The following is a 13,458-nucleotide window of genomic DNA, read 5'->3' on the forward strand; positions in this document are numbered from 1 at the left end:
GGAATAAATTACTTTGTCAAATATATTTAAATAGTACATAGTTATTTTAAATTGTAATAATATTTCACAATATTACTGTTTTTTACTGTATTTTTAATTAAATAAATGTAGCCTTGGTGAGCAGACGAAACTTCTTTTAAAAACATTAAAAATCTTAGTGGTTCCAAACTTTTGGACTGTACTGTATATCTTTGAACATTTTCCTATAAAGTTTGTAGATGATATGCCAGGTTAAATCTAGTAATTATTGTCTGGACTAACTGACTGAACCCTCCACTAAAAACATAAAAGGAAAACATAAATATAACCAAAGGTATTCACCAAAATATACAAATTGCATTGATATGTTGATGAGAAAATATATTAAAAGGCAATTTTATATCCCTGACTGGAATGTTAAATTGTATTGATTTCATCAGAGTGAGGTATAGCTGTACAGATCACTGATGATATTGTTCATCTACAGCTAATGAATGTGCATAAACCGCTTCGCTTCAGTTCATTTTTAGTCATTTTGATCTTGACTTGTGTTTTATGTTTACAAAATCTATTCTACTAAATCTAAAGATAAATATTCTTTAGCACACAATATGTCTACAGGCCAAAAATTAAACATCATCTATGTTTGGGTGAAAATCTATTTTTTCTACTGCTATTTTCCCCCAAAATCAAAGGAAGGAAATTGTATTTTTTGCACTGAAACCTATTTTTAGGAACATTGGGACTTTTTTATGCTTAATTGTCATTATTTTATGCTCTTCATTTATGCTGATGTAAATAATAAAATATAAGTAAAATTACTGTATAACAGTAATGTGAATCATCTAGAATTTAGAATTTAGAACAGCATTTAGAATTTTATATGCAAGATTTTTTATATTATCTTTATCCATGTATATGTAGTTTTTTCTTTTCTTTTGATTTTGGGATTAATTGTGATGTGAAATTCACAAGCCTACATTCTCATCAAATTAGTATTTTTAGATAAATCTGGTGCAAATAGCATAAATAAAATCACAAAACATTTTAAAGGGGCTATATGTAAAAATTTATGTATTAATCACTTTTTTATTGCCAATGTGTGAACAGTTTGTAACAAAACTTAAAAAAAAAAAAAAAGAAAAAAGAGACCTTTCCTGACTTCCTAGGTTCAAAGCCTGTAGACTGATTTTTATATAAAGGACTCGGGACGTTTTTGCCGGGAAAATCAAAAAGATGTGTCATTTATGCTCCCGAGAGCCTTTCTTCTGTTCAATGACACATGAAATGAATACAATGTTCAGGATAATGCCGAAAGAGCTATAATGTCAATGTGTCATGCAAAGAAAAGGGATTATTAGTCTCATATAGTCAGATATAAATTGTCTATAGCCTCATTATACTATATAATCAACTATCATAACAGTGTAACCTCATCTGTCGACATGATGGCGGTGAATTGCAGAGCTGTTATGATTCATCGTTATGATCAGATGTCTTCTTAACTGCTGTTTTCTCACCGCTGTCATTTTTGTTGTGTTTATTTTCTTATTTAGAGGAAAGCGGCGAGCAGCACATATTTACATATTCATCTCGGCATCTGGATGTTCGTATATCACTGCAAAGGTACTTCTTTTTACTTCTAAGCAAAGACTGAAAAAGAACTTCACCATTGCATTACGTATGCAAAAGTGTGAGAACACGCAGTAAATTGCTGGCTGCAGTTCACTTAACGGCCACCGGTGTCGCTAATAGCAAGGGTTTCTGAATTCTACATAAAGCCCCTTTAATTCTCTCCTTGACCTCATGAAGTTGTGTGTGGTTTTGTGATGGTTTCTGTCACGACCTCTGTCGATTCATCATGAAGTGACGCTGGTTCTTTACTCATATCTGCGACTGCTTCATTGACGCCCTGTTTGAAGAAGCTTCCGTGATGTTTCAGTCTGTGCTTCCTGAAAATCCAGAAATGGAAAGAGAGACAGAAAGTTTTGTATATGAAGGCCTGATATCTAATTTTCAGTGAACGTGAAGCTGGCTTTACCTCTCCTCTCTCCTGCTCTGAGGGGATTCAGTGGACTTCACGAACACAACAGGGTCTCCACCCTGAATGAGAGAACCAAATTCTCCTGCTTTGGGTCTGAATATTACCCTGCATAACAAAAGAAAAAAATTATAATTTATTTTCAATTATTAATCATCAGTTTTTGTCTTATTTTCACTACAATAACCACTGTATGTTTTGCAGTTATGAGATGACACCTTCACCCTCTATTCAAGTATTATTACAAAATTGTAAAAGATTTTGTAAGCATATTGCATAGTTGTGCTTGGAGTCGACTGTTTTATTTGTGATAATAACGCAGTGAAACATGCCAAATTGTGCCGACATCATTTTTGGCCAGGCTGTCAAACAAAGAAATTATGAACACATGAAAAAACAAGAGAGACTCAACCAAATATTAATTACTAATTAATTACTGATAATATTGAAGTCAGTGTATGCTTTTTTCCCCTTTTCTATAGTTAGTAAAATGAAACCTGTAGCCTTTTTTGCCAAATAATTTTGGCAAATAAATACCTTAACCAACTTTAGTGGTTTGGTTTTCCCTTACATTTAAGGTAAAAACAAACCATATATATATATATATATATATATATATATATATATATATATATATATATATATATATATATATATATATATGAAGACTTCAGGTGCAAAAGCCTCTAAGTGCCGTCTGAAATTTTCTTCTAAAATGAGTATTTTTATCAAGATTGTATGTTTATGTTCAGTTATTTCACATTAATGGCAATGAAAAGGACCTATTAATTGACATTAAAGTGAAATTACTGAACCTAAACATATGAGCTTGATAAAAATGCTTATTTTAGAAGAAAATTTCAGACGGCACTTAGAGGCTTTTGCATCTGAAGTCTTCATATATATATAAATATAATATTTTCCAAAATTTTGATGGTTTAATCAAATTTATAGGGTCGTTAAAAATAAATACATCACTTTTGGCCACTACTGTATATACAATACCATTCAAACGTGGTCAGTACGATTTTTTTAATGTTTTTGTCTCTTATTAAAGTCTCTTCTGCTCACCAAGGCTGCATTTATTTGATTAAAAATACAGAAAAAACTGTAATATTGTGAAATATTATTACAATTTTAAAATAACTATTTTCAATTGTAATGTATTTTAAAATGTAATTTATTCCTGTGATCAAAGCTGAATTTTCAGCATCATTACTCCAGTCTTCAGTGTCACATGATCCTTCAGAAATCATTCTAATATGCTGATTTGATGCTTCAGGATTCTTTGATAAACAGAACGTTCAAAAGAACTGCATTTATTTGAAATACAAATCTTTTGTAACATTATAAATGTCACTTTTGATCAATTTAATGCATCCTTGCTAAATTAAAAAAAAAAAAAAAATCCAACCAAAAAAAACACTTGTTTTGGACAGTATGTGGTCTATATAGTGGCTCTACAAGCCTGAAATGACTCACTTGGACTGTGTTTCTCCAGATTTAATCCTCATTCTGCGAATCATGAACTGATTGGTGCTGAAGAAGCCGTAAAGATACGAGTCTTTCTCCCAATGGATGTTCAGCATCAGCAGCTCTCCGATGTCCCTGTCAGATGTCACCAGGAAGGAGATGGTGCTGTTGGTGATCAGGCTGGGCCTGCATGGGTGCAAAAGACAGGACATATGATCATATTTTAGTGTCCCTGTTTAACAGCCATGTTTAACTTTATTTAAAATTGTTTTGATATTTTGTATCATTTCAGACATTTTTAAGTGTGGCGTCAGTCTCCAAATAATTTTGGGGCCACTGAATTAGTAAACTTATTAAACTCACACAATGACAGAGATATCATCCTTTTCATCGGTCGTCCCGAACAGAGACACTTTCATTGGCTGCTCCAGTAAAGTCACGTTTTTGTCGCTGAAAAGATGCAGCTTAATCTGGTAATGAAACACTGCAAGAGAACGAGAGAGATGAATATAAAAACACCAGAATCATTTCATAAGTTTGACCCTCGGGTGCTCTTCACCTGTTCATAATTTCTTTGTATGACCAAAAATGATGTTGGCATGTTTCATTACGTTATCACAAATAGATCAATCGACTCCAACTACGCAATATGCTTACAAAATCTTTTGTAGGTTTGTAGGTGGTCGCTCACCCTTAAATGGCATCATGTCCCGGGTTTTGAGGTACATTTTTGCGCTCCTGCTGCTGCGGATCTTGTTGACGTTGTAGCCGAGTTTGTTGCAGCGGTTCTTGCGACAGCTCAGACACAGGCCCTTGTTGAAGGCGTCTTTGGAGCCGCAGCGGTACGCCCAGCTCTGGTACGCCCAGTTCACCAGCGAGTCGATGAACAGGTGAATGGAGCGCTCATGGGAGCATTTGACAATCTGGTCCATGTCTGACAAAGGTCAAGGGGGAGGTGAGAGGTCAAATGTTTAGAGAAAAAACACGGGATGAGGGTGGTTTAAGCTGACGGTACATAACGGCTTACTGTCTTACTGTTTACTGTACACACGCATTGATTTGAACAGAGTAAGCGTTTTACTAACTGTGTTGTTATTGTTAACTGAAAACTTAAACCATTAAAAATCATTTTCAGTAATGAAATAAAAGGTAACACTTTATTTTAAGGTAATGTAGTTGCACATTACTACATGTACTTACTATAGTAATAACAGTACATTATGCATAATTACAAGTAACTAATGCTAAACCAAACCCTAACTATTTAGTAAGTATACATGTAGTTAATTAATATTACTCAGTACTTATTTAAGTAAGTACAATGTAACTACATCGCCTTAAAATAAAGTGTAACCAAATAGAATAAAAATTAAACTTACAAAAAATTATTAGAAAGTAAGAAATGTTGGCTAAAAAGAAATATAAAAAATAAAAATAAAAATGAAATTTATAAAATTTATTTTAATAGCATTAAAATAAAACTTGAAAAACTTGAAATAAGTTGAAATAAAAAAAATAATATAAACTGAAATGAAAATTACTAAATCTGAAATAAATATATCAAAACTAAATAGAAATATAAAAAAATAATAAAAATGTCAAAAATCACATAGATTAATAGAGTGAGCATTTTACTAACAGTGTAACATTTCTAAAACTGAAATAAATATAAATCAAAGCTATACAGAAATATTAAAAAATAATATAAATGACGAATGCAAACAGATTTTAATAGAGTTAGTATTTTACTAACAGTGTTGTTATTTTTAACTAAAACTATTAAAAATCAATTTTGGTAATTTAAAAAAAGCTCAAATAAAATAAAATATTAGATGGAAAACTTAAAATTTAAAAAACTTAAACTAAAATTAGAAACATGGCCTTGTCAACTAACTGGAATAAGTTGAAGTTGAAGTATTAAAATTACTAAAACGGAAATAAATCTAAATTGAAGCTAAAAAAATAAAATGACAAAAGCACCACAACAAAAAAAAAAATCTTAAACCTAAACTAAAATGAAAACTGAAAATATTAAAATAAAGCTAAATCAAAATATTAATAGATCCTATAATAATACTAAGCAAACACTGTAATACTCAAACATACTGTAAATGCCGTAGGTGGCGATGAGCTTCATGGTGTTCTGGATGCTGCAGCCGGGCTGGAAGGTTCCACCGTTGGGGTAGATGTCCACGTGACCCACGGGTCTCTGGATGCCGATGCTGAGATCGGGCGAGCCTCTGGTGTTTGTGTGCAGGACGTCCACAAAGGAGGCATCATCAGGTGACAGACGCCTCAGACTGTCGGCATTCTCAAAGCTGGGGCCCGCTGGGTCGAGACCTGCAAAACCATCAGAAAACTGAAAATTATAGCTCTATACTTTACTGTATGACTCATTCATGTCTATTTAGATTTTACTAAGAATACAAACATCTGACAAAAAAACCTTCTGGGACAGAAAAAGAGTTTGAGTTGAGCAGATGCACTGTTAAATGAAGGGCTGCCCACCTGTGATTCTGTTGACTTTGTTGTTGGTGAGGTTTCCTGCGACGCCTGCCACATGTGCACCGAGACTGTAGCCGAGAAGATGCACTTTCTCCAGCGGATAGTCCAACTCCTTTACAACAACACACACAAACAATCACATTTAATCTCATGAAGCCTGTAAACAACATGTGAACAATGAGACTCCAAAAAATGAGAAATTATAGTTTGCTTAAAGTCGACATGAAGTGGAAGTTGCAATCATCTTTGCTTCACTGTTGTGACATATATCCGAGTGAAATCATTTTAATGATGGATGGGATTGAGATGATGGGTGGATTGGATTGGATTTGGATTGGATTGGATTGGATTGGACTGGGATTGGATGGATGGATGGATGGATTGGATTGGATTGGATTGGGATGGATGGATAGGATGGATGGGATAGGATGGATGGGAAGGGACTGGATTAGGGTAGATGGATGGATGGGATGGGATGGGATGGGATTGGATTAGGATGGATGGGATGGGATGGGATGGGATGGGATGGATGGATGGATGGGATGGGATGGGATGGGATGGGATGGGATTGGATTGGGATGGATGGATGGACGGATGGATGGATAGGATAGGATAGGATAGGATAGGATAGGATAGGATGGAATGGATTGGATTGGGATGGATGGGTGGATGGATTGGATTTGGATGGATGGATGGATGCTGGAAGGATGGAGGGATGGATGGATGGAGGGATGGGATGATGGATGTATGGGATTGGTTTGGAATGGGATGGGATGGAGGTGTGGATTGGATTGGGATGATAGATGGATGGATGGATTGGATAGGATGGATGGGATTGGGATGATGGATAGATTAGATTAGATTGGATTTGGATGGATGGATGGTTGGATGGGACTGGAATGGAATGGGATGGACTGAGGTATGGGATTAGACTGGGATGATGGATGGATGGATGGATGGATGGATGGGATGGGATGGGATGGGATAGGATGGGATGGGATGGGATGATGGATGGATGGATGGATGGTTGGATGGAGGGTTGGGATGGGATTGGGATGATGGATGGGGATGGATGGATGGATGGATATGATGGATGGATGGATGGATGGGATGAGATGGGAGGGAGGGATGGATGATTGGATTGAATGGATGGATGAAAGGATGAATGGATTGGATTGGATTGGATTGGATGGGACGGATGGACGGACAGACTGACTTTATCTGTTATTTAAGTTTTTTGATCTGGAAATGCTTTTAGTAAGATTTGCTCAGACAAACACTACAGCCCCAGAGCAACAGCAGTGCTGTAGGGTCACATTCAGCTGACTGTAATACACCAATGCTAACAGCTTGTTTCTCTGCATACCTCCAACCAGTTAACAAACTTGGCCACGTCTGCCCCCACCAGTCCGGTGTTTTCTGCTGATTTGGGGTAGTGTTTGTTGGCCCGATCCAGCCAGTCCACAACAATGACATTGGCACTGGGTTCACGATCAAACAGAGCCGTCACAAGCTTATAGACCCAGCTCTCAAACAGACCTGCAACCTACAGGTGACATTCAACATGTGTGTGCTTATTCAACGTAGTAATATAGCAAGGTAAATGTAGTAACATAAGATGCATTGAATTTATAGGGAAAAAAAAAGAAGAGGAGTGAAAAAAAGTTAAAAAAAAAACTAAAAACTTAAAAAAACTTTAAAAAAAAAAGTTACAAGGACAAAATGCAACTGAAAACAGACTATCTGCACGTGTTTTCCATCTGACAAAATGGCATCAGTGACTCACCGACCATCCATGGATAATAAGGAAGGTTTGGGAATCATTTTTGAAGTTGCAGTCCAAAATAGAGTCCCGTTGTCCTGGGACAAGGTAGCAAAGATCCTCGTCAGGGAATTCTGTGCTCCTGATGGAGAACTTGGACTGGATGTCACTGTAGTCCACTGTCTGCTCAGTGGAGTTACCTGAAACAATCAATATCCATGCATTTATCATCATTTAGCATGTGACTCTAATTACAAACATTCAGAAGTTAATTTTGCTCTATATTATAGGCATTATAGGCAGAGGAGGATGGGTCTCTCCAAAAGTTATTTCCTCATCCCACCAAAACAGTTTTGTTTTTCCTCACCGCTTTTGGCTTTGCTATGCTTACTGGGGCTTGTAAGCCATTATTCTCTGAACAGCTGCTAAGGAACAATGTGTATTGTGAACACACTGATCCAGAATCAGGGTATATACAATGACCAGATTAAGCAGACCATGAGAAATAGAAACACACTGATCTCGGACCTGTGCCTAAGTCACTTCCACATGCTGTTTAAGATTAAGGTTCATCTAACTACAGTTACTTGCAACACATTCTTTTTGCTAATAAATAAATAAGTAAAATTTAAGTAAAAGTAAAATTCAAATTAAACACGAATGTAAATAGTAGTATCTACCTTATTTCCAATACTTACTAGTAAACACTTCTTCAGTAGAGCTGGAAATTGGTTCGCTCGCAATAAGAGAAAATCCCAATACCAGCAGCCAGAAACTTTCTTTTCCCATAGTACAGAATAAATCACTAATTTTAATTTTACAGTACACAATAAATAAATAATGGTAAGTTAAAGATCCCAGTATAGAGAGCACAGCGGGTCGTCCGTGTGTTATTTACTGTGAACCTGCTGCTGCTCACGGCATTTATACCAAACAATGCGTGTTTTTTCACACTCTTCAGCCATTGGGTGAAAGTGGGAGGGGGGCGTGGCCAACATGCTCAAAGTGAGGCTCTATTAGCAAATCAAATGTGAGATTTACATTCACCGACCCAACTGTCAATCACAAGCGTAACGTAAACAACTGCGTTAGTCGCTTTAGTCTTTGTGTTTAGCGTGAAGATTTAAATATTGTGATGCTAAACGCTAAAATAGTTTTGCAAAAGCTTCTCACATATATTATATTATATAATATATTTTTTTTTTGTGATAAAATATTTTTTTAAAAGGATGTAGGCTATATATATATAGGATATATATTATTACATAATGTCTTTTAAGCTATATTTATGACTTTATATTAGGTAGGCTAATTAATTATTATTATTTTTGGTTTAAACTGGATATATTGAATTTGTTTATATCTGAATTTTCTGCATCAGTTAAATTCTTGTTTTGTTAAGCAGAAAAATATGTATTATAATAATTTGATCTGTTTTTAGCAGTTCATTTTCTTTATTTCACTTGTCAAAACATTCTAAAGTAGGCCTAATGCTATTATTATCCGGTAGGATGTTGTGTCTCCTGTTAACATTCATTTGGGATTTGTTGGCAAAGAATCTTTGGCATCATATCTATAATAATATATAATGGGGTCAAACATACACACTGAAGCCATAGTTTAAATATAATTGTGCTTTCATTTTTTTGTTTTTTGTTTTGCGGATTATATTATTCTAAGATGAAATTTACACTATTTTCGTGTAAAAAGTCTCATTTACAGTGAAGGTATATTTATTTTAACAAGACTTTCACTAGTAAAACAGATTCACAGGGTTTGCATTGGGTCATTAATGATAAAACACACACACACACACACACACACACACACACACACACACACACACACACACACACACACACACACACTTTGGACTTATACTATGGTCATACCATGATCTTCGAAATACCTGGAAGTGTCATTGTGGTATATGAATATGAAAATCATTCAGATTCAAAAATTATAATCAAAGACCCAATAAGTAAAATAAGTAACTACTTTTTAGATTAATATAAGCAAACTTTCTTTATGTACTATAACGCCCCCTGTTGACAAGATAAAGCACTTACTTGTTCATCTCAGTAGTGTGAAGAGTGTCAGTGATTCCAGATCTCACCGCTAGAGGGCAGCTGTCAATCACAAATGCCAAATCAGTCCTTACCAGTTACCAAGAATCTGACTTTTGACCTCTGCCTTAGGAAAATGTAAGTTATTCATGACTATGGGCTATAAAGTTTAACATATTGTATGAAATCTGTTTTTTTTATGTGTCAACTCTGAAATGAATACATGTTTTTGTCAGTTCATTGATAATTAAATTGTATTAATTTACACATAAATTCATAGAATGAAAATGAAAGATATAAAAGATATAAAGACTAGCTCAAAATATTAATTAAAACTAGTATACAGGTGCTGGTCATATAATTAGAACATCATCAAAAAGTTGATTTATTTCACTAATTCCATTCAAAATGTGAAACTTTTATTATATATATAACTTGTTATACTTATATATAAACTTTTATTAAATATTATATTCATTCATTACACACAGACTGATATATTTCAAATGTTTATTTCTTTTCATTTTGATGATTATAACTGACAACTAAGGAAAATCCCAAATTCAGTATCTCAGAAAATTAGAATATTACTTAAGACCAATACAAAGAAAGGATTTTTAGAAATCTTGGCCAACTGAAAAGTATGAACATGGAAAGTATGAGCATGTACAGCACTCAATACTTAGTCGGGGCTCCTTTTGCCTGAATTACTGCAGCAATGCGGCGTGGCATGGAGTCGATCAGTCTGTGGCACTGCTCAGGTGCTATGAGAGCCAAGGTTGCTCTGATAGTGGCCTTCAGCTCTTCTGCATTGTTGGGTCTGGCATATCGCATCTTCCTCTTCACAAGAGGATAAGGTTAAGGTCAGGCGAGTTTGCTGGCCAATTAAGAACAGGGATACCATGGTCCTTAAACCAGGTACTGGTAGCTTTGGCACTGTGTGCAGGTGCCAAGTCCTGTTGGAAAATGAAATCTGCATCTCCATAAAGTTGGTCAGCAGCAGGAAGCATGAAGTGCTCTAAAACTTCCTGGTATACGGCTGCGTTGACCTTGGACCTCAGAAAACACAGTGGACCAACACCAGCAGATGACATGGCACCCCAAACCATCACTGACTGTGGAAACTTTACACTGGACCTCAAGCAACGTGGATTGTGTGCCTCTCCTCTCTTCCTCCAGACTCTGGGACCCTGATTTCCAAAGGAGATGCAAAATTTAATTTCATCAGAGAACATAACTTTGGACCTTTTTGTCTTTAGCCCAGGCGAGACGCTTCTGACGCTGTCTGTTGTTCAAGAGTGGCTTGACACAAGGAATGCGACAGCTGAAACCCATGTCTTGCATACGTCTGTGCGTAGTGGTTCTTGAAGCACTGACTCCAGCTGCAGTCCACTCTTTGTGAATCTCCCTCACATTTTTGAATGGGTTTTGTTCTCCAGGGTGCGGTTATCCCTATTGCTTGTACACTTTTTTCTACCACATCTTTTCCTTCCCTTCGCCTCTATTAATGTGCTTGGACACAGAGCTCTGTGAACAGCCAGCCTCTTTTGCAATGACCTTTTGTGTCTTGCCTTCCTTGTGCAAGGTGTCAATGGTCGTCTTTTGGACAACTGTCAAGTCAGCAGTCTTCCCCATGATTGTGTAGCCTACAGAACTAGACTGAGAGACAATTTAAAGGCCTTTGAAGGTGCTTTGAGTTAATTAGCTGCTTAGAGCGTGTCACCAGGTGTCTTCAATATTGAACCTTTTCACAATATTCTAATTTTCTGAGATACTGAATTAGGGATTTTCCTTAGTTGTCAGTTATAATCATCAAAATGAAAAGAAATACACATTTGAGATATATCAGTCTGTGTGTAATGAATGAATATAATATACAAGTTTCACTTTTTGAATGGAATTAGTGAAATAAATCAACTTTTTGATGATATTCTAATTATATGACCAGCACCTGTAGTTTTAGTATCTTAATGATACTATAATAGCACTGCCCATTATGTGTAGTTTATTTAAAATATTTGTATATTGCATTACTAAATTCTATCATATCACAGAATATAAAACTGGAACTGAATAGTCCATCTGACTTTAACAGGGATAGTTCATCTGAAAATGAAGGTCCTGTCATCATTTACTCACCTTTAAGTTGTTGCAAAACAATAATACTCTTTTTCTGGAACACAAAAGAAAAGTTTGGGGAGGTTTTTCCATTAAAATAAAAAGTAAAATCTGACCAGGACAGTTCACTTTTGCATGAACTGTTCCTTTAGGAGTGTGAACTTTATGATCAGAGGTCTGAGCTGCTCATCTAAGCTGCAGTTTATAATACACTATTGGTCAGTTCTTGATGCCAGAATTTTTATGCAGTAATATGTGGAATATGATGAAATGTGACACTTGAGCATGTCATTTAGTTTTCCTTCAGGTCCTGTTTCAGTTCGGAGATTGTTTTATGACTTTGAAATTTCCTCCTCACATAAATAAATGCAGCAATCCAGACTGAAACTCTATTTTAACTCCATTTCCGTGACACATTATTTGAAAAGAAGATAGTAGACATGAGAATAAAAAATAATCTGGTTTTCAAATACAGCTGCTGTTTTAGGAAACACTTTCTGCAATAAACCTGGAGCATGCATTGAGAAAGTAATAAGTACACTGTAAAAAAAATCCCGTTGTTTCTACGGAAAAATACCGGCAGCTGTGGTTACCAGAATAATACTGTAAAAATGACATCAAACCGTAAACATACTTACGGAGTTACATGTGAATTTTACATTTTAAATATGTATATTTAACATTGGATTTCAGTACACTGTAAAAAAAATCCCAGTAAAATTTACGGTAAAATAACGTATTTCATTAACTGATATAATGTTAATTTACCAACCTAATGAAGTACTAATATCTGTTTTGTACCTTTATAATACACTGACAGTCACCAAACACAGTGGTGATAAGAGTCACATGATGAATCAAAGTTCATCACAAGCAGCTTTTCCACAAGCTGAGAAGGACAATACTAATATATAGAAGGAGCACACAGTGTCATTCACACACACACTAAACACCATCATGGTAACATGCATGAAATTTTAAAAATGCAATAAACATTAATTTAACAACATTAGATGTAACATAAAACCCTAATGTACATAACTGATTAGAAAAAAATGAGAAAAACTAAGAAGAAACAGTTATTTCAACAAAAATATATAAAATGTGAAGTGTCACGCAGGGAATTGTGGGAATGTCAATTTACGGTTTTTCACTGTAAATTTTACAATGAATTGTTATTTTTCACTTTCAAAAACTGTGAATTTAACGGTATTTTACCGTAAAATTACATTAAATGTACCGTTAGATCTATTACAGTTATTCACCGTATATAGTATGGAAACTTTCTGTAAACCAAGTAACAGTTTTTCACCGCAGCATTTTTACAGTCTTTTACTGTTAAAATCACGGTAATTTTTTACAGTGTAATTACTTATTCAAAATAAGTACCTACTCAAAAGAGAATGCAATTTTGGATGCAGTCATGGTTATGGTAAGGGGCGGGACATTTCCCAAACACGCTGGAAGCGCTTGACCAATCACACTGGTCCAGCCGACCAATCAGAGCACACTTC

At 35.2% G+C, this 13,458-nt stretch overlaps 1 protein-coding gene across 1 annotated transcript; it reads right to left on the reverse strand.

Moving 5' to 3' along the window:
* Positions 1-928: 928 nt before the first annotated feature.
* LOC125251306 (lipoprotein lipase) lies at positions 929-8,669 on the reverse strand. Its single transcript, XM_048164294.1, has 10 exons — positions 8,459-8,669; positions 7,785-7,960; positions 7,365-7,544; positions 6,002-6,110; positions 5,600-5,833; positions 4,185-4,427; positions 3,857-3,977; positions 3,503-3,679; positions 2,021-2,128; positions 929-1,931 (listed from the first exon to the last, which is right to left on the reverse strand). Exons 1-10 carry the CDS (start codon positions 8,547-8,549, stop codon positions 1,784-1,786), a joined length of 1,587 nt encoding a protein of 528 aa, XP_048020251.1. The 5' UTR covers positions 8,550-8,669; the 3' UTR covers positions 929-1,783.
* Between the last annotated feature and the right edge of the window lie 4,789 nt (positions 8,670-13,458).

Source organism: Megalobrama amblycephala, linkage group LG17 (assembly GCF_018812025.1).
Source record: "Megalobrama amblycephala isolate DHTTF-2021 linkage group LG17, ASM1881202v1, whole genome shotgun sequence".
In the NCBI taxonomy this organism is placed as follows: domain Eukaryota; kingdom Metazoa; phylum Chordata; class Actinopteri; order Cypriniformes; family Xenocyprididae; genus Megalobrama; species Megalobrama amblycephala.